Source organism: Rana temporaria, chromosome 12 (genome assembly GCF_905171775.1).
Source record: "Rana temporaria chromosome 12, aRanTem1.1, whole genome shotgun sequence".
NCBI lineage: Eukaryota > Metazoa > Chordata > Amphibia > Anura > Ranidae > Rana > Rana temporaria.
Window position 1 is genome coordinate 24,616,064 of NC_053500.1, and position 22,356 is coordinate 24,638,419.

Genomic DNA, 22,356 nt, shown 5'->3' on the forward strand with positions numbered 1-22,356 from the left:
TGCACATAGCGCACCCCTAATCTCTGTACTATGTACCATGCACACCCCGGAAATTCTGCATGTAGCACACCGCTAAACTCTGTACTATGTACCAAGCACACCCCAGAACTCTGCACATAGCGCACCCCCTAATCTCTGTACTATGTACCATGCACACCCCGGAAATTCTGCACGTAGCACACTGCTAAACTCTGTACTATGTACCAAGCACACCCAAGAACTCTGCACATAGCGCACCCCTGTGAGGAGGGGGGTTTTGGGGGTTTGTGGTTGAGTTCCTATGTTCTGAGAAAAAAAGCCCTGGTAACAAGTTATTATAATATATAAGGGAAAAATCGATTGAGAACCCTGATCTAGTACTTGGTGGTTTGGCTCCTGCTGATCCGTAAGGGTGGGCCACCACCTGAGTCGGCAATGTGGACCTTGGGTATCTTGTCTCTATCTAGGAGCCCCTTCTTTTTTGGGAAGGGACCAGTGTCACACCCTATGCACGTTTCGTCTATGTGAACCTGGTGGTTGTTTATTGCACACTAAACACGTGATTGACACATGCAGCAGCCATTTGGTGGATATGCAGTGTATCCAAACATGAATATTTTACTTTACTTACTATAGCAAAAAAAAAGTTACATTGTAAAAAAAAAAAAACATTTTATAGTACATTATTTTTAAAACAAATAACTAGACAGGGAAGACAATTTCACAGTAGTTAAGGCTTTTTTAGATATAGAAGAAGAACTAGGCACACTAGGAATCAGTCTATAGCCACCCGCAGAAAGGGGGGAACACATCACCCATTTACTGACCCCCAAAATTGTTAGGGCCTCTTGTGACTGCCCCAACTTGGAGGACCACCTTATATGTTGCACTTCACTTCTTTGGACAGTTCTTTCTGAACGTAGCTTCTAAACATAAGACAGTTGTTCAGCTCTGCCAATCCCCTTGCGGTTTTCAGAGAAGCCATACTTGGTCTCCACCCCTTAGGCAGTCCACATAGCGGATGAATCCTTCTTAAACAAGTATAGCTGAGAGATATGGCGTTGTCCTGCATTTGGTGTACAGCTCCATTCAACAGTTTGGCCCAAATCTTGAAATATCCAGACTGAGACACGGTTCCGTCCGCAGCGTCATGAAGCGTCAACACTCCGAAAATCAGATTAATGCTTCCAAAAATTCACAGTGCTAGAAGATCCAGTCGGCATTTTGGGGTTCATCCAGTCTTCAGCCTACTGGCAACCAGTGACGGCAGAATACGATTCTATGTACATAAGTCTCTTAAATGGCACATATAAAAGTTTTAGAGGCTAAAAGTGAATGCAAAAAAGTTCTAAAACATCAAAATATCCAGAAATATCACCTATATAAGGCAGAATGGCTTTTATCTTTGGGGGAAGGGTTCGGGCTTGGAAGCAAGCAGGCCCTTTTTCCATAATTTGGGCATCCCTTGCAGTCAGTAAGTCCTTTAGTGCTAGTATGCCCCGGCAGTGAGTCACATGCTCTCTTGTTTGGTGATGGTTGGCTGTGGAATAGAGGTGGGCTGTTTGGATAGGGCAGAGATGGCACCATGAACTATCTTATATTGATCTGCTCCTGAGCCTGCAGGTGGGGATGGCTGCGGTGTCTCTGGTGTAGCTGTAAAAAAAAAAAGAAAAATATTATTTGTGAAACATGACAGGTAGGTGATTTGTTCATACTGTAGAAATACACTATATTACCAAAAATATTGGGACACCTGCCTTCAACACGCACATGAACTTTAATGGCATCCCAGTCTTAGTCCGTAGGGTTCAATATTGAGTTGGCCCACCCTTTGCAGCTATAACAGCTTCAACTCTTCTGGGAAGGATGTCCACAAGGTTTAGGAGTGTCTATGGGAATGTTTAGGAAATATTATAGGCGATGCCATGAGCCATTTTGTCCTATTATATACACAGGCTACGATATCCGCTTTACAGCTCAACAGAATGGTTATGCTTTGCTGCTCTTTTCCTCTGTGAAAGCCTATGCAGCAGCCATCAGCTTAGGTCCCTTGTAGTTGCATCTCCTTAATTTCTCCACTGGATAAGCCCTAAGACCTGATATACACTATGGCCCGGATTCACGTAGAGCGGCGCATCCTTATACCGGCGCAGCGCATCTCATATGCGCTACGCCGACGTAAATCAGTGAGGCAAGAGCAGTGGGGTGGATTCAGTAAGCAATTGCGTCTGCGTATCCATAGTTACGCAGCGCAATTGCTTAGTTGCGCCGGCGTAACGACTTTTCTGTATTCAGAAAGCTCGTTACGCCGACTGCAGCCTAAGATATGACTGGCATAAGGCTCTTATGCCGTCGTATCGTAGGCTGCATTCTTACGATGGCCGCTAGGTGGCGTTCCCGTAGTGGTCAGCGTAGAGTATGCAAATTGCATACTCACGCCGATTCACAACCCTACGCGCGCCCTGCGTACGCATTTTACGTCGTTTGCTTTCGTCGGGTTCTGCGTAAGGCTGCTCCCGCTATTAACAGGGGCAGCCAATGCTAAGTATACCTGTCGTTCCCGCGTCGCGATTTTTAAAAATGACGTCGTTTGCGTAAGTGAATCGTGAATGGCGCTGGACGCCATTTACGTTCACGTTGAAGCAAATGACGTCCTTGCGACGTCATTTACCGCAATGCACGTCGGGAAAGTTTCCCGACGGAGCATGCGCACTACGTTCGGCGCGGGAACGCGCCTAATTTAAATGATCCACCCCCCCATACGGGATCATTTAATTTACGCGCGCTTACGCCGGACATTTTTACGGAGCGCCCGCGCAAATTACGGAGCTTCTGCTTCGTGAATGAAGCGTAGCGCACGTGATTTACGGAGGCGTAGCGTTAAAACGGTACGCTGCGCCTCCGTAAGAGGGCGCAAATCTACCTAAATCTAGGCCAGTATTCACAAAGCACTCGCTCCCAACGTTGCGCCGGCGTAACGTAAATTGGCCGGCGTAAGCCCGCCTAATTCAAAGTAGGAAGGAAGTGGGCGTAATCCATTTAAATGAACCGTGACCCCATGCAAAATAATGGCCGAACGAACGGCGCATGCCAGTGCACATGCTCAGAATCACGTCGGACCTAACGCCTAAGATACGTCGAATCACTGAACGTAACCTACGCCCAGCCCTATTCACGTAGTCCTACCTAAACGACTTAAAATACAACAACTGTTCCGTCGTCGAAGACTTTTGCATGGGATGCGCCTCCTATAGGTGGAATAACTTTACGCCGGATGTACGCCTTACGTAAACGGCATATACTACTGCGACGGGCGCAAGTACGTTCGTGAATCGGCGTATTTCGGTCATTTGCATATTCGACGTGTAAATCAATGGAAACGCCCCTTGCAGCCAGCGTAAATATGTGCCCAGGCTCCGACGGCGTAGGAAACTTACGTCGGTCGGATGAAGCCACATTTCAGGCGTATCTTGCATTAGGAATCAGGCGCATAGATACGACGGCGCATCTGTGCACTTACGCGGCCTATATAAAGATCCGTCGGCGTAAGCGCTTTAAGAATCCGGGCCTATATTACCAACAGTATTGGGTATTGCCTTTACACGCACATGAATTTTAATGGCATCCCCATCTTAGTCCATAGGGTTCAATATTGAGTTGGCCCACCCTTTGCAGCTATAACAGCTTCAACTCTTCTGGGAAGGCTGTCCACAAGGTTTAGGAGTGTGTCTATGGGAATGTTTGACCATTCTTCCAGAGGAGCATTTGTGAGGTCATGCATGGATGAGAAGGACTGGCTCACAGTCTTAGCTCAAATTCATCCCAAAGGTGTTCTATCAGGTTGAGGTCAGGACTATGTGCAGGCCAGTCAAGTTCCTCAACCCCAAACTCGTTCTTCCATGTCTTTATGGACCCTGCTTTGTGCACTGGTACGTAGTCATTTTTTCCTACAAAGTTGGGCGCATTAAATTGTCCAAAATGTCTTGGTATGGTGATGCCTTATGAGTTCCCTTTACTGGAACTAAGGGGCCAAGCCCAACCCCTGAAAAACAACCCCACACAATAATCCCACCCTCTACTAAATGATTTGGACCAGTGCACAAAGCAAGGTCCATAAAGACATGGATGAGCGAGTTTGGGGTGGAGGAACTTGACTGGCCTGTAGAGTCCTAAACTCAATCCGATAGAACACCTTTGGGGTGAATTAGAGCGCAGACTGCGAGCCAGGCCTTCTTGCCCATTATCAGTGCCTGACCTCACAAATGTGCTTCTGGAAGAATGGTCAAACATTCCCATAGACACACTCCTAAACCTTGTGGACAGCCTTCCCAGAAGAGTTGAAGCTGTTATAGCTGCAAAGGGCGGGCCAACTTCATATTGAACCCTACGGACTAAGACTGGGGTGCCATTAAAGTTCATGTGCGTACAAATGCATGTGTCCCAATACTTTTGGTAATACAGTGTATATTAGGTCATATCCAGTGGAGAAATTAAGTGAAGGAAATGTAACTACAAGGGGCTGATGTCTGCTCCATAGGCTTTCAAAGAGAAAATGAGTAGCCGAGCTTAACCATTCTGTTGAGCTGTAAAGCAGATATCATAGCCTGTGCATATAATAGGCCAAAATGGCTCATGGCATTGCCTATAATATTTCATAAAGTATAACTAAAGGCAGTTTTGGAGAGGGATTAGAACACCTGCCAGTTTCTATTGCTCTCTTTGCCCCTGTTAAGAAGATTCTCCTCGTCTATTTACTCACAAATCTATTGTAGGATAGAAAGTGAAGGGAAATCTCCAAAATGGGTTACAGATGGCAGGAAAAAAATCTGACATGAGTTATAAACCCCCCTTGCTCTATCCAAAAAAAAAAAAAAAATCTAGCCTATTAGGTGGATTCAGAAAGACTTAGGCCGGCGTATCAGTAATCAGTAAAGTCTGAATGTGCGCCGACGCAAATTTAAGCGTATTCTGGTAACCAGATACGCTTAAATTAGGCTCAGATACGAGCGGCGTAAGTGTCTTACACCGTCGTATCTTAAAGTGTAATTTTTAGGCTGGCCGCTAGGTGGCGCTTCCATTGCGGTCGGTGTAGAATATGTAAATCACTAGATACGCCGATTCACGAACGTACGCCCGGCCGACGCAGTACAGATACGCCGTTTACGTAAGGCATTTTCAGGCGTATAGTTATTCCATCAAATAGTTGGACTAGTAATGTTAAGTATGGCCGTCGTTCCCGCGTCGAAATTTGAAAATTTTACGTTGTTTGCCTAAGTCGTCCGTGAATAGGAATTCCCTTAATTTGCAGGGATTTCCTCATACTTCCTGTTTGGTTGTAGGATAACGTGACCAGATTTTTAAAATGAAATCCGGGGACATGTTTTTTTTTTTTCTAGTAAATGGTGGCAATCAGCGACTCTCTGCCCGTCGACGGCGATGCCACGTCGACGCCGATTCGACGTCCACGTCGAAACCAATAGGACCGTGCGGCGTACTTTGCCGCAATGCACACTGGGATATGTACACGGACGGCGCATGCGCGGTTCGTAAAATACGTCAATCACATCAGGTCACCCCTCATTAACATAAAACACGCCCCCTCAGACGAATTTGAATTAGGCGCGCTTACGCCGGCCCGATTTACGCTACGCCGCCGTAGCTTAGCAGGCAAGTACTTTGTGAATCATGTACTTGCCTCGCTAACTTACGGCGGCGTAGTGTAAACACGATACACTACGCCGCCGCAAAGTTAAGGCGGTCTTTCTGAATCCACCTATATAGTTCTACTTTAACGTGCACCATTTGGTGGAGATGGTCATTTTTGAGCTAGTGAGATCACATAATGGGCAGAATGCCTGGTGCCATCAAGCCAAGTCAAAAACATATTAAAAAGCACCCAGCTTGGGTGACATTTATATTTTAATCCTACTAGGCTGTAAAGTGGGAACCACAAGGGAAGTATGGTCTACTTACACATCTGTCCATTGTGTAGATGAGCTGGTATCGTGTTGTTGGCCACTATGACATTGGTTGCCAAATGTTCCTGGACCAGGTGGGGGTGAAGTGAATGATGAGAGTGGGGGGCGTCATTTGCTGATCCTGTGACAGAGGAACATAGAGATGGTAATGGTTGTCAGTGCTGGTTGTAGTATAGTACACATACAGCAGAGTCATATAGGCTAGAGGTGGAAGGGTGGCAGCTGAATAACACCCATAAACTATAAGGACATGAAAAATTGGCATTGTCATCGATAACTACCATAAGGTACAAACCCGTGTGTATCAAGACTTCTAAACACCTCTCCAGCTCCATAACATTGGAAGCAGTGGCGGCTGGTGGTATATTTTTTTTGGGGGGGTTGGGCAAACAATGCACCCACAGCCACCCCCCCCGGGTGATCGGTTACCAGCCCCGCATTTACCCCATCTATGGCACAGGCATCGCTTCCCTCCGGGTGACGGGCAGCGGCTTCCCCTGTGTTTCCTCCTCTGCACCACGGCAGCCGTGTGTCTCCTCCTCCCTCCTGGGCCAATAGGATCGCTTCTCTTTTTGGCCAATTGGGAAACTGGTCTTAGGACCTGCTTCTTATTTGTCTAGGAGGAGAATCAATGTGATAATAGTGAATATTCATTCGCTATTATCACACAATTGGGCGGGTTTGGGGCGCAGTGCTCTGCGCCCCAAGCCAACCCTTTTTTGAAGCCTATTAGAGCCTCTGGCTGTAATCACATGCTTCAAAAAAAAGAAAGACCACATTGGAATCCATGCGTCCGGCTCCCCGCATGTAGATTAGGGGGCCAGACGCACCCTGCATTACGGGCCGCCACTAATTGAAAGAGGTGTTCTGTAGTTCACAGGCAGAACAGGGAGCAATGTAACTAATTCACAGTGCAGCAGAGGCAGAAGTTAAGAGCTCGCTGAATTTGTGGCAGGCTAAACAGCCTTTTTTTTAAACTTATCAAAAATGCTTAGAGTGATAATTTTAACAGATTGAAAGAAAAAAAATGTATTGTTAGGGTTTACAATTCCGGGTTAATATTTCCATGTGGAACAACATGCAAAAACGGTTGGACATGGATATTTAGGCGCTCTACTGACCTCCCAGCAGCATCTCCTGCAGCAAGTTGTCAATCTTCGCCATTCCAAACAGTTTGACGAACTGGATTTGCTCGATCATCTGCCAGGTGATGCTCTGCAGAGTGGGCAGGAGGAGGAGCAGCTCTCCAAACCTTCCTCGAGAGTCATACTGTCGGTCATTGATGTAATCCTCCAAACTCACTTGAACCTGATACCTCATCCTCTTGATTTTCGTAGGATCACTCAATCCTTTGGCATCTTGATAACAGGAAAAAAAAATATTATTTTTATTATTATTATTATTATTACTATATAATTCCTAAAACTTTTCTTATTTACACCAGAATTTCATCGACACCATGTTCTTCTATAGAAAAGGCCAGGATTGACTACAACCCTAAACCAGATTGCTGAAGATTTTGGGGCAGATCCACGTAGATCGGCGCATATATCCGCCGGGCGTAGCGTATCTAAGATACACTACGCCGCCGTAACTTTTTTTTCGAATCCTCAAAGATTTTGTCTCTCTTCCTCCAAAACGAAACAAAAAAAATACTTTTGACTGTTGATATACTATCTGACAAGTGGTGGGTTGCACATTGTTGTGGGGTAACCCATTGGCCAGCTCCTAAACACACTGGTTCCCAACTACCAGCACTGAAAACAGATATATCACCCTGGAAGACAGGAGCCATAGTATTGTTGCCATTGGCCCGGATTCAGAGAGCAATTGCGCCTGCGTAACCATAGTTACGCAGCGCAATTGCTCACTTGCCCAGGCGTAACGAGTGTTCTGTATTCAGAAAGCTCGTTACGCCGACTGCAGCCTAATATATGCGTGGCATAAGGCTCTTATGCCCGCATATCTTAGGCTGCATTCTTGCGATGGCCGCTAGGGGGCGTTCCCGTAGTGGTCAGCGTATAGTATGCAAATTGCATACTAACGCCAATTCACAACGTTACGCGAGCCCTGCGTACGCAGTTTATGTCGTTTGCGTACGGCGTTTTTTTGCGTAAGGCTGCCCCTTCTATAGCAGGGGCAGCCAATGCTAAAGTATACCCGTCGTTCCCGCGTTGCGAAATTTGAAATTTACGTCATTTGCGTAAGTGAATCGTGAATGGCGCTGGACGCCATTCACGTTCACTTTGAAGCAAATGACGTCCTTGCGACGTCATTTACCGCAATGCACGCCGGGAAAGTTTCCCGACGGAGCATGCGCACTACGCTCGGCGCGGGAACGCGCCTAATTTAAATGATTCCCGCCCCCTACGGGATCATTTAAATTGCACGCGCTTACGCCGGGCATTTTGCCGGAGCGCCCTCGCAATTTACGGAGCTACTGATCGAGGGTAGCGCAGAAAATTTGCGGGGGCGTAGGACAAAAACGGTGCCCTGCGCCTACGTAAAAAATGCGCATATCTTACTGAATCTACCCCATTGACTCTATGCTTGATTCTCAAAGGGAACATAAGTCTGGGGGTCTGGATTGTTCCATAAATATGTCTGAAAGTGTTCACATTGGTTCATCCCATATCGTGGGCTGATCATATTTGGAGGGCCACATCCACTTGGAATAAGACCCACCCCTTCGGGTCACGTGAACAAAGGTGGTAGCCATAATAATAACAAATGCAATTTTCTCGCTACGTACCAGGATCAAAAAAGATGATTGCTTTTAGACAGGCGTATTCATTATCATCAATCTGCAGCTCCTGGAATGGAAACACCAACTCATCCAGGATTCTCACAGCCACTCGCCCCACTTCAAGTTCTGGACAGTTCCTTGGTATCAGTCTGTCATTTCCTAAAGAAAATAAATACATTTCCTTTAAGCTTCTTAGAGGTAAGCCAGAGCAATAAATTGACATTATGTAACTTTTAGCTGTCACACTTTCAACTTCCCCAAAATTTGACATGAAACAGTCCAACAGTGACCACTTGATAACTGATTGAGACCTGGAGAAGAGATGAAAATAAATGTGAAGGTTGGCATTCCTGAATGCTCCTTATGAAAATGCTGGTGGCCTGGTAGTCCAATGGCATAACCAGCCAATGAGTAGCTCTGTCTGAACGCAGATCCCGTCCTTTGACAGAGGAGGAAGCCATGTTGGGTTTATGGCAGCTGGAGGAAGGTGTGCGTACAGGGTGTGACGGATGTGCCTAGGCACACCCTAATCACCCTGTGCAACACAGATTCCCCTTGTTGAACGCCCCTACCCCTGTGGCAGCTGAGGTTACAGAAAAAGGGACTAGGGAATCTCTGTCTTCAGTCCCTTTCTCTGCTATTTCACCAAAGCCCCTTAATGGGGCTCCTAACATTGTAAAAAAAAAAAAATATAAAAAAATAAAATAAAAATCCCCAAATAAATAAAAAAAAGAAAAAACTACTGACACCAATCTCATCGCTACTGACACTGTCAACTGCTCTACTGCGCATGTGTGTTTAAGCTTTCGGGTGCACACCCTAATGCAATAGGCTGCGCACACCTATGCCTGGAGCCAGGGCCGCCATCAGGGGGGTACAGGCAGTACACCTGTAAGGGGCCCGGATGGCAACCCCCCTTTTTTTTTTTTTTAGGGGTCCGAAGGTCCCCAGGGGCCCGGAGGCCCATAGGGCCCCATATGGCAACTCCCCTTTTTTTTTTTTATTAAAAAAATATATATTTTTTTTAATATATTTTTATTTTATTTTTTATTAAAGGGCCAACTTTTTTTTTTTTTTAGAGGTCCCCAGGGCCCCGGATGGAAAACCCCCTTTTTTTAATTTATTTTTTATAAAAAAAATATTTTTTTTTAATATATTTTTATTTTATTTTTTATTAAAGGGGCAATTCAAATCAATGGGCTGCTGTACCTGCACAAATGAGGACCGCCAAAACATACATGTGAACCAGCCAGGCTCAAAATAAGCTGGAGGGGGGCCCAAAAAAAATGTTTGCCCTGGGCCCAAACCATATTAAAGACGGCCCTGCGCACATGAACATTAATGGCATCCCAGTCTTAGTCCGTAGGGTTCAGTATTGAGTTGGCCCACCCTTTGCAGCTATAACAGCCTCAACTCTTCTGGGAAGGCTGTCCACAAGGTTTAGGAGTGTGTCTATGGGAATGTTTAACCATTCTTCCAGAAGCGCATTTGTGAGGTCAGGCACTAATGTTGGATGAGAAGACCTGGCTCGCAGTCTCCACTCTAATTCATCCCAAAGGTTTTCTACTCAGGACTCTATGCAGACCAGTCAAGTTCCTCCACCCCAAACTTGCTCATCCATGTCTTTATGGACCTTGCTTTGTGCACTGGTGTCCAGTCATGCTGGAACAGGAAGGGGCCGTCCCCAAACTGTTGGGAGCATGAAATTGTCCAAAATGTCTTGGTATCCTGATGCCTTAGGAGTTCCCTTCACTGGAACTAAGGGGCAAAGCCCAACCCCTGAAAAACAACCCCCACATCATAATCCCCCCTCCACCAAATGATTTGGACCAGTGCACAAAGCAAGGTCATGTGGCCCTTGCACCCGAATTTGCAGCCGGAATGTGGCGGAATGGAGTTCTGCCACCTCCGGCTCTAACTGTCCGATCCTCACTGTCACTTGTAAACACAGAAGCCTTCTGTGTTTACAAGGAACAACTTTGCTCTCTGCGGCTCCTGTAACTAACAGATCCCTGCACACACTTGTGATGGATTATTCTAAAATTCCTATTTTTAAGTTAGGCTAATTCTTTTTATTATTAGAATCACTGAAATGTTTTCTCTTTCCTATATTCCTTATACTGTTTATTTGTTCTTATATGCATTACGCATATGTATGTATGGGTATGTCACAATACTGCTTATTTTCCTTGAGGATTTTATATCAGATATTGTTTTAAAACAATCTCTTTCACACTCATAACGGGGTGTGTGGTTGAGACAGACCTCCAGAATCTGAGAGAGAGAACAGCAGAGCCGCCTACACAGGGAGGTACTCAAACCAGGCCAGGTAGGAGAGACAGATGCAAGGAAACTTTGCTGGGGTTGGGGTTGCAGACTGTAAATAGCACACCCCTCAACTCTGTACTCTGTTTACAGCACACCCCTAAACTCTGTACATAGCACACTCCTGAACCCTGCACTCTGTACATAGCGCTCCCCAGATACAACAGGCCCTTTGAGGGCAACCATAATACTGTTGCGGCCCGTGATTAAATGGAGTTTGACACCCCTGCCATAGCAGATGCCTGAGCTGCTATGGCTATAGTTAGGTCTCTGGAGATAAGTATTTCAGTTTTCTGTGGTCACATAGATATCATTTAGGTTCTAACTTATCCACACTCTGTTATACGTTAAAAATATCATTGTCTGTGACCCAGGTAGGGGGGATTTTGCTTGCAGTCTTGCTGACCACATAGGAAGTAAAGGAAAATGTTCTCAATGGCTACGGGAACAGCAATAAAAACCTGACAGAGGCCTGAACCCCCTCTCTAGTGTGTCCAAACCCAGAAAGAAGTTTTGTTTTGCTTTAAGGTCCTTAACTGTGTTTAATGGAAGCACCCCCTCCCCTGGGCTCCTATCCTTCACAGCAATCCCAAATTAAACAGGAGTTTGTTTGCAGGTGTGTCTTAAGTGCTCTCTCTGTCTGGCTCTATTCAATGCGGATGCTTATCAGAGAGGGTCACTAATGTTTAACATATAAAGATATCACACATTATCTTAACAACAGGCCATAAACATGATGTCAGGTGACTGGTATTTGTGACAAAACAGTAACCTGGAGACTGATGACTTGATACCCATGGAATGATTCTCTATGATGCAGAGAGAGAGCAATGGGGGAGGGGGGGGGGGTAGACAGAGGGGAACAGGAAGAAAAGAAGGGGGATTTATTCCTCGACTCATCTCCTGTTATTTTTAACCACTAATAATGTCCTAGGACTGGAGGTATTCTTTTCACACAAAGAGAAATGGTGAAAGAGGAATGAGATGAGGCAAGGGCGAGGGAAAAAAGGGAGAGGAGAAGGGAGGAGGAAGAGAGGAGAAGGGTGTGAAAGAAGAAGAGAGGAAAGGAGAAGAAGAGAAAAAGAGAAAAAGGAGAAGAGAGGAAAGAAGGAGAAGAGAGGAGAAAGGGGGAGAGAGAGGGGGGAGAAGAGAGGAGGGAGAGAAAGAAAGAGAAGAAGAGAGGAAAAAGGAGAGAGAGAGAGGGGGAGAGGGCATAAGAGAGGAAGAATGAGAGAAAGAGGAGAAGAGGATGAAAGGAGAGAGAGCGAGGGAGGAGAAGAGGATAAAGAGAGTGAGAGAGAGGAGAAGTGAGGAAGAAGTAGAGAGAGAGGAAGAAGGAGAGAGCAAGAGGAGAGGAGGAACAAGCCAGAGAGAGGAGAAGAGAGGATGAAGGGGGAGAGAGGAGACAAGAGAAGAAGAAGAAGAAGAAGAAGAAGAAGAAGAAGAAGAAGAAGAAGGGAAATAAATGAGAGAGAGAGAGAAAAAGGGGAAAGAGAAAAAGGGTGTGAAAGAAGGGGGGTGTGTGGAAGTAGAGAGGAAGAGAAGGAGAGAAACAAGAAGAAAGGAGGAAGAGGGGAGAGAGATGGGGGGGGGGGTAAAAAAAATAGAGAGTTGAAGAAGAAGGTAGAAGAGAAGGAGCAAGAAACAAGAAGAATAGAGAAGAGGAGAGAGAGATGAAGCGGCAAAAAAGAAATAGAGAGTTGAAGAAGAAGGCAAAGGAGAAGGAGCAAGAAACAAGAAGAATGGAGAAGAGGGGTGAGAGATAAAGGGAGAGAAAGACGGAAAGGAGAGTGAAGAAAAGAAGCCAGAAGAAAAGGAGAGAGAGATAAAAAGAGAGGAGGAAGAGGGAGAGAGAGAGATGAAAGGGGGGGGGGGGGTTGGAAAAGGGAGCAAAAGAAGAAGAAAAAGAAGAGAGGAAATAAATGAGAGAGAGAAGAAGGGGGGGGGGGAGAAAAGGGTGTGAAAGAAGGGGGAGAGAGCAGAAGAAGAAGAGAGAAAGAGAAGGAGAGAAAGACAAGAAGAAAGGAGGAAGAGGGGAGAAAGATGAAGGGGCAAAAAAGAAATAGAGAGTTGAAGAAGAAGGCAGAAGAGAAGGAGCAAGAAACAAGAAGAATGGAGAAGAGGGGGGAGAGATGGAGACGGTGAAAGATAAAAAAAGGGAGCAAAAGAAGAAGGGAAGAAGAAAAGTAGAGATAGACAAAAAAAGAGGATGGGGGGAAAGAGATGAAGAGGTGAAAAATGGAAAAGTCAGTGAAAGAAGAAGAGGGGAAAAGAAGGAAAGAGAAACAAGAAGAGGGGAGAGAAAAAAAGGGTGTGAAACAAGGGGGGGGGGGGGGAGCAAAGAAAAAAATAGGAAGAGAAGGAAAGAGAGAAGATGAGGGGGTAAAGGGAAGAGAGATGAATGGTGTATATGATGGAAGAGAGTGAAAAAGGAAAAAAAGAAAGAGAGTAAAAGAGAGACATGAAAAGGGGAGAGACTAGAAGGGGTTGAAAGGTGGAGAGAGCAAAAGAAGAAGAGAGAAGGAAAGAGAGAGAGAGAGACAAGAAGATTGGAGGAATTGTGAAGAGAGAAGAAGAGGGTAAACGATTGAAGAAAAAGAAAAAAAAGAGAGGAAGAGAAGGAGATGGGAGAGAAAACAAGGGGGTGAAAGATGGAAAACTGAGGGAAAGAAGAAGAGAGGAAGAGAAGGACAATGAGGAGAGAGATGAAGAAAACATGAAAAGAAGGGATGAAGAGAAGGGGATTGGGGAGACACAAAGAAGAGAATGTGTGACAGTAACAACTAACAAGTATCATTAAAGTAGGCTGTGTAAGTAATAAAAGTTTGTTTATTATATTTATCGCCTAATAATTTGGGTCATTATTTATGTGGACTATTTCCCCAGTACTGGACACCTCCAATCTTCATGAAACATTGCCTCCTGCCTGGAATGTTCCCGTCCTCTGTTCTTCGCATAAGAAGTAACAAAGGGAAAGTCATGCAGAATCATTAACTGATTTTTACATACAAAATATCTCAACATGGGTGCAATAAATTCATCTGATCTATGTTATAAAACTCTTCTTAGAAATTATCATTTGATTGAACAAATTAGGAGATGTTGTAGGTTAGGGGTTTCCAAACCTCAGCCCAGGGGCTAGATGTGGTGCTTTGCTTGCCTTTATCCGGCCATTGGGGCACTTCTCCTCCTACTAACACCAATGATGGGAAACCATTCCACTCACTGACAGCAACAATAGGGCACTATCCCTTCTACTTACACCAATGATGGGACACCATTCTTCTCACTGACAGCAGCAATGGGGCACTATCCCTTCTACTTACACCAATGATGGGACACCATTCTTCTCACTGACAGCAACAATGGGGCACTATCCCTTCTACTTACACCAATGATGGGACACCATTCTTCTCACTGACAGCAGCAATGGGGCACTATCCCTTCTACCAACACCAATGATGGGACACCATTATTTTCACTGACAGCAACAATGGGGCACTATCCCTTCTACTTACACCAATGACTAATAGCACTAATAGCATCAATAAGGCACTATTTCTCCCATTATAACCAATGATGGGGCATTTCTTGCTTCTACTGACAACAGTCCGGCCCCAAAAAAAAAAATTGTCATTAAACTGGCCCTTTGCTTAGAAAGTTTGGAGACCCCTGATGTAGGTTAATGAAAATGCAACCTGTATTATGGTGACCTGACCCTACAGAGGGAGAGGGAAACATACCGATACATACATTCTAAGCCCTGCCATATACAGAATTAGACTTCTTCTGGAAATATGACTATCTGTTTTGCTCACCTAGGAGTAAAATATCTTTGTAGATCATTGACCTCTTGGCAACTCCCAGTAGTAAGTGCTCTCCAGCATGTGCACGTAACAGCGCCACCTAGGAAGAAAAAAAGATGTGAAGTAGGATGATCCTTTGAGTCATCTTATGGGATGAGGCAATCAGTTGGGGAGATCTAAAGCAGAGGTTGTTTTTTTATTTTCTAAATAGGTTCCTTTAAGCTAGTGCATTGTTGGTTCACTTAACTTTTCCTTCCATTTCCCTTCTAAATTTCTTTTTTTTTTGTCTGAATTTCTCACCTCCTGTTCTTCCACAGTAAGCTGTTCTGGCTGACTAACCCCCAGCCAGAACAGCACGTAAGATGATGGGGGCAAGCTTACTGAAGAGAAACAGGAAGTGAGAAATTCAGACAAAGAAAAAAACATTTAGATGGGAAATCGAAGGAAAAAGTAAGTGAACCAACAATGCACTAGCTTAAAGGAACCTATTTAGAAAATAAAAAAACAAATCTTTACAACCCCTTTAATAATGGATTTGTAATTCCTTTAAGCTTTGAGGCAAGGCTATAGTGTTGATCTTGATCAAAAACTCATAGGGGTTGATTTGGTAAAACTGGAGAGGGCGAAATCTGGTGCAGCTCTGCATGCAAACCAATCACCTTCCAGTTTTTTTTTTGTCAAAGCTTAATTGAACAAGCTGAAGTTAGAAGCTGGTTAAATACCATGCACAGTTGCACCACATTTTGCACTCTCCAGTTTTAGTAAATTAACACCATAGCCTTGTTAACATATAACAGGTTACAGTACAGCTGAAAAATTCCAACCCTGCATTCTTCACAGATTTGTGTCTAAAACTCCTAAAGCCCTGTACACACGGTCGGTTTGTCCGATGAAAACAGACCGATAGACTGTTTTCATCGGACAAACCGATCGTGTGTGGGCCCCAACAGTTTGTTTTCCATGTCTCAGCCAATCAGGTTCACAGATTCTGGTTACCGGTAACCTGATTGGCTGAAGTGACATCGAGGGCGGAACTACTTTGAGGAATCGATCCGAGGATGGCTGGCCGAGAAAGGTAAGGGGGGACGGCAATCTGGCGGCAATTGCTGGGCACAGTGGCGACAATTGATGGCACAGTGGCTGCGTTTGGCATGGAACAGTGGCGACAATTGATGGGGACAGTGGCGACAATGGCATGGCACAGTAGCGACAATGGCCTGGCACTGTGGCGACAATTGATGGGCACCGTGGCGATAATGGCATGGCACGGTGGCGACAATTGATGGGCACAGTGGCTACAATGCCATGGCACAGTGGCGACAATTGATGGGCACAGTGGCGACAACGGCATGGCACAGTGGCTGCGTTTGGCATAGCACAGTGGCGACAATTGATGGCATAGTGGCGACAATTGATGGGCACAGTGGCAACAATGGCATGGCACAGTGGCTGCATTTGGCATATCACAGTGGTGACAATTGATGGCACAGTGGCTGTGATTTGGCATGGCACAGTGGCGACAATTGATGGGCACAGTGAAGACAATGGCATGGCACAGCGGCGACAATTGATGGCATGGCACAGTGGTGACAATTGATGGGCACAGTGGCAACAATTGATGGCACAGTGACTGCGTTTGATGGCATGGCACAGTGGCGACAATTGATGGGCACAGTGGCTGTGTTTGATGGCATGGCTTAGTGGCTGCGTTTGATGGCATGGCACAGTGGCGACAATTTTATGGCACAGTGGCTGCGTTTGATGGGCACAGTGGCAGCAATTGATGGGCACATTGGCGGCAAATTGATGGGCACAGTGAGGCTGCAATTGATGTTTTTATTTTTTTGTTTGTTTGCGCCCCCCCCAAAAAAAAAATTTGAGCACCAGCCGCCACTGGTGACAACCCTCTGTCCCCGTGTACCAATTGTGCTCCTGCATTGTCACTCTGCCACACAGTCTTTTAATAGGAAACTACAAGTGGCTGTTTCAGCGCAAATTATCCACGTATTGTTCCCTGTTGTCACCTTCAGGAAACCTGCTCTGAGAAATGCCATGTAGTCACTGGTGGAGTGTATGTAGACAGGAAGTGACATCAACAAACCATGAAAAAATATATTTTATGAAAAAAAGATGCATCAACTTTGATATTTTGATATTGAGAGCCTATTAAGATCTACGTGTGTGCGTAGAGCTGCATTTTTTTAGGCAGGTGCATTTCATACATTTCCTTTGTGTGTTAATATGTGTTTTGACCAACATTGATGGGTGTTTTCAATTTTGAATTTAGAACTTGGAGTGGATAGGGTGACAGCCATTGACCAAGGCTTGTTGCCAACGCAATAAAAATATGTTATATGCGTTGACTTCTCTCCATTGACTTCTAAAGACCACCCAATGCACTAAAACATAGAAAAAATATCGGACATCTTTTATTTTTAAAAATGCGCTGAGGCGGTAACAGACACTATATTATAGGGAACAACACACGTGTTTTAGTGCGTCTCAATGCACGCGTTAAACACAATAGTGTACAAATGGGCTCATAAGAAACTCTACGTAGGTTCCTCAGCAGATACAAAACCCACCTCAGAAAGAAGCTGGGTAAGTTAAAATATAAAAGACTAGATACAATTGACATGCTGGGATGACTTGGTTCTTAACTCAGTTAAGCATTGTCACTATCCCCAGTTAGACATCAAAGGTGACTGAAGACACAGAGGTTAACGAGTGGCTCTGTCAGCGGTCGGCTGAGAGCCTGTGAAGGACAGCGTTTAATAATTAGTGTCACCACTACGTGTGAATCTCCCTAGCTATTGGCACCCACCATTGACTATCTGATATACATGAAAGTTTTCAGAGTAGACATGCTCTTTGAAGTAATGAATTTACCTTAGTTATCTGTTTTTGCAATCACAGATTGCATCACAGCACACAAAAGGTATCTGAGGAGTGGGATTAAGGGATCAGACCACTCAATACTGATATTTCCATTGTGGCTGGAGTTCAGCAGAGTGTACTACTCAGCAGCATGGTATAACTCTAGAGCAGGGGTGTCCAAACTTTTTTAAAAAAGGGCCAGATTTCATGAAGTGCACTTGCGTGAGGGCCGACCATTTTGCCTGACATTCTTTGGACCAATAAAATGTGGTCTAAGTGTGTTTGTCCAACGAGATAGAGATCTAGGAGATCTTATAGAATGAGAGATATATCTCTAACCATCTCTTTTGTGCCCCCCCCCCCCCCACGATTTCCCGAGCGCCGCTCAGGACTAAGGCCCCTTTCAGACTGGGCGGGAGCCGCGGTGGCGGTATAGTGCTGCTAAAAATAGCAGCGATATACCGTCGGGTTTTCCGTGGGATTCGGCCGCTAGCGCTGCGGTATTAACCCCCGCTAGCGGCCGATAAAGGGTTAATACCGCCCGCAATGCGCCTCTATAGAGGCGCATTGCGGGCGGTATTGCCGCGGTTTCCCATTGTTTTCAATGGGAAGGAGCGGTGAAGGAGCGGTATACACGCAGCTCCTCTCACCGCTCCAAAGATTTTTTTCTCTCCCGCCAGCGCATCGCCTCAGTGTGAAAGCCCTCGGGCTTTCACATTGAGTAGGCCGTGAAGGAGTTTTTCAGGCGGTATAGCAGCGCTATTTTTAGCGCTGTACCGCCTGAAAAACTCCTCAGTGTGAAAGGGGTCTAAGGATGAGCTTGGGCGTGATATTTGGCTATACAGTATTTATCGGCGTATAACACGCACCTTCACTTCAAGGAGGGAAGTTTCAGGAAAAAAATTACATTTGAAATAAAGACCTGTGAAGCAAAATAAGGGTCACTCCCCATCAATGCAGCCTAATCAGTACCCATCTGCAGCCTCACTATTGCCACGAATGCAGCCTCACCATTGCCACAAATGCAGCCTCACCATTGCCACGAACACAACCTCACCATTACCACGAATGCAGCCTGATCGATGCCCATCTGCAGCCTTGGAGGGGAAAGGGAGGGGGGTGTGGCGGGACGAGCGCCAGCAGATTACATACAGTAGAATCTCCCGTTTACTCTGTGGCATCTTTAATTCAAGGTGCCGCCTTCTATGATAGACTGAACAGTCATCCAATGGCAGCCCAGGACACGGGACTTCCTATTACAGATGCCACCAAGTAAACGGAAGATTCTCCTGTATGTAATCTGGCGGTACACGTCCCGCCCCCTCCAAGGCAGCGCCGATAAATACGATATATATTCAAATCACCAGGGGGGTCGTATTAAACTGGAATGGTGGGCCGTGATTGGCCCGCGGGCCGGACTTTGGACATGCCTGCTCTAGAGATTTTGGTGGTGGGAACCTCTAAAGAGTCTTTAACAGATTTGACCTGTTTGGCCAAATGGTCATATGAGGACCCCACCAAAGTTCTAAGCAGAAATGGGCCACATAGATCAGCAATGGGTTTTCTATTTCACCTGGACCTGTGAGTACAGAGGAAGTAGTGATATTACAGTTTGTAATCCAGTCCTCCAATGTCCATCCATAGCAGGATAGATGCGTGGGGTGGATAATAGTTCATTACAACTCTGGATTACACAAAATTGCTCAACTACATGAATTGCATGATAGGACAGCACAGTGATCATAAGGAAGGTCATATGACCAGTAAAGAGCACCTGTTCTCAAGTGGCTGACAAATGCCGGTAAGGGAAATTGTAGAAGAGGCAGATAGTAGAATATATTCTTCCAACAATGAAGGTTTTAATGAAGCGTGGTAGTACCACATTTATTCTTGCACTTTTTTTTTCTTTTATTGTGAACAGAACAGATACAGCTGACAATGTAGAACCATTTATGAAGGATTGACCACTAACATCCTAAAGTCACATACCCACCTGATCGTCTAGGGGAAGTTCACAGAAGGCCGGGATGTACTTGGCCCATTCTACAAGGACCAGAAGCTGCTGCTTCATGGATTCGCAGACGTCTGTTATGCAGGCTATCTTCTTTCCTCGAATGTCTGTGTTCAGCATGGTGACTGATGAGGTTATCTACAAGAGAAAGTCCAATGTACTTATCTGCAATCATAGAAGAACCAGGAATAGTCTATTCAGTCGTGTTCAGCCTGTCTGTTGGTGGAAATGTATCTGCCTTAAACTATATACAATATGGCCTAATTATCGGCAGATGTGTGAAAATTCTAGTAAGGAAGAGATCCCTAAGGCCTCATACACACGACCGAGTTTCTCGGCAAAAACCAGCAAGAAACTTGCTGGTATTTTTTTTTTGCCGAGGAAACCGGTCGTGTGTACACTATTTGACGAGGAAACTGTCGAGGATCTCGTCGAGCCAAAAAGAGAGCATGTCTTCTTTTTCCTTGACGGGAATGGGGAAATTTGGCTCGCCGAGATCCTCGACAGCCTAACAAGGAACTCGACGAGCAAAACGATGTGTTTCGCCCGTCGAGTTTCTCGGTCGTGTGTACGAGACATAAGAGCTTTAGCCCAGCCATCCAGAGTTTTTCAATGAAAACCAAAAGATGAGGGAATGTCCTCATGTATGTTAGGAGCTGGCTCTGCTTGGTCTGTGTACTCACTGGTAAACTCTTAAACAAACAGCCTTAAAACAACAACCATTCCTAATCAATAAGCCATGACCTACATCACAAGGTCTGCAGAGGTCTACAAAGCATTAGACTTACGGCCAGATTTACTAAGTTTGCAAGATTGCTTGCTGGGTTGTTGATCACCATCATGCAGCAGCAATATATTTAACTCATTTACTAATAATAACCATGAAAACGTATTTCTTAGCGTCCTTCCTTCACCTTCATACATACGGTAAAGCTAGTGGGTTTGGTAGGCCACTTGAAGGCCCCGTCATTCTATTGGGGCTGCAGATATATTATTATTATTATTGTTATTATAGAGATATGACTCACCTGTTGTGATAGGACTTCTGCTTGGATTAATACATTAATTGATGGCAGGCTACTGTCTTCGTAACTTGACCTCCGCGTGCTTATCCGATCTCGTTCATTTTGTACAGCTAAAATGGAAACACAGTGGTTAATTAGGACACTGGAACACCAGGTCTGATTCATAAGGTTTCAGCACCCAATACTTGTCCAAAAGTACCTATAGATATGAGATTTCTCATGTGTGGTAGACAGCCCACGGTATACTTCTTAGTGCAAGCAATCAAGCCTTTCCAAAGGCCATATATAAAGAAAAGGTCCAGGGATTGCTGCACTTAAAAATTATTATAAAGATTTCACATGTTCCAAATACAACAGATTTGGGCTATATAGCTTATACCCTTCTATAGATATGAGATGATTGTCACCCGATCCACTTTTTTGGCTTTGTCAAGTAACAGTTTTGAACCTATAGGAGATAAGGAGCTGCCACCTAGAGCCATTGCCAAGACAGAGACCTGCAGCCTACAGTACAGTGTCCCCACCATACTAGGACGTTAGGCCTCGTACACACGACCGAGTTTCTCGGCAAAAAGCAGCAAGAAACTTGCTGGGAGATATTTTTTTGCCGAGGAAACCAATCATGTGTATATTTTCGTCGAGGAAACTGTCGAGAAACTCGACGAGCCAAAAAGAGAGCATGTTCTCTATTTCCTTGACGGGAGTGGAGAAAATTGGCTTGTCGAGTTCCTCGACATCCCAACAAGGAACTCGATGAGGAAAACGATGTGTTTCGCCCGTCGTGTGTACGAGGCTTTAAAGTTTATCTTCAGCCAAAAGAAGAAAGGTTAGATAATTGGTAAAAATGTTACTGCTATTTGGGGCTTCATTGGGGAAGTGTCATCTGACTGCCCAAGTAACAAAAGTTTCAACATGATACCAAGTAAGGGTAATTCTCCAACCAGGACACAAAACCATTTCTTGTGTGTCCCTATTGGAGATTTTCCCTTTTGCTCATGGTGAAAGTATTGTTATGCGTACACACGGATGGAATTTCCGACAACAAATGTTCGATGGGAGCTTGTTGTCCAACTGTGTGTAGGCTCCATTGGACATTTGCTGTCGGAAATTCCGACAACAAAAATTTGAGAGCTGGTTCTCAAATTTTCCGACAACAAGTTTTGTTGTTGGAAATTCCAATCGTGTATGGACAATTCCGACACACAAAATTCCACGCATGCTCTGAATCTAGTATGAGAAGGAAGTGCTTGGTCTGGTAAAACTAGCTTTCATAATAGAGATAGCACATTCGTCACGCTGTAACGAACTGAAAAGCACGAAGCTGAAAAGTGGGAATCGTCTCTCACCAAACTTCTACCAACACGACTGGTATTGAACTTCCCTTTAATAGTGCCGTTGTACGACACAGCATTCTTGGCGTTTAAATTTTCAGACAACATTTGTGCGACGCGTGTATTCAAGACAAGTTTGAGCCAACATCCGTCGGAAAAAAATCCACGGTTTTGTTGGCGGAATTTCCGATCGTCTGTACGTGGCATAACTGTTGAGGACATTCCTTTACCGGATTTCCTGTTCATTGCCTTAGAGACAGCAAATGACACCTGCCAGA

At 45.0% G+C, this 22,356-nt stretch overlaps 1 protein-coding gene across 2 annotated transcripts in view; it reads right to left on the reverse strand.

Moving 5' to 3' along the window:
• Positions 1–636: 636 nt before the first annotated feature.
• The window catches only part of HNF4A (hepatocyte nuclear factor 4 alpha), a 133,924-nt gene continuing 112,204 nt past the window's right edge, over positions 637–22,356 (reverse strand). For both annotated transcript variants that reach the window (XM_040331853.1, XM_040331852.1), the window contains exons 4-10: positions 20,751–20,857; positions 19,705–19,860; positions 14,847–14,934; positions 8,710–8,862; positions 7,079–7,315; positions 5,953–6,078; positions 637–1,632 (exon numbers count right to left, since the gene is read on the reverse strand). In XM_040331853.1, coding sequence (XP_040187787.1) covers positions 1,490–1,632; positions 5,953–6,078; positions 7,079–7,315; positions 8,710–8,862; positions 14,847–14,934; positions 19,705–19,860; positions 20,751–20,857 — 1,010 coding nt within the window. In that variant the 3' untranslated portion in view covers positions 637–1,489. The remainder of the gene's footprint in view (positions 1,633–5,952; positions 6,079–7,078; positions 7,316–8,709; positions 8,863–14,846; positions 14,935–19,704; positions 19,861–20,750; positions 20,858–22,356) is intronic.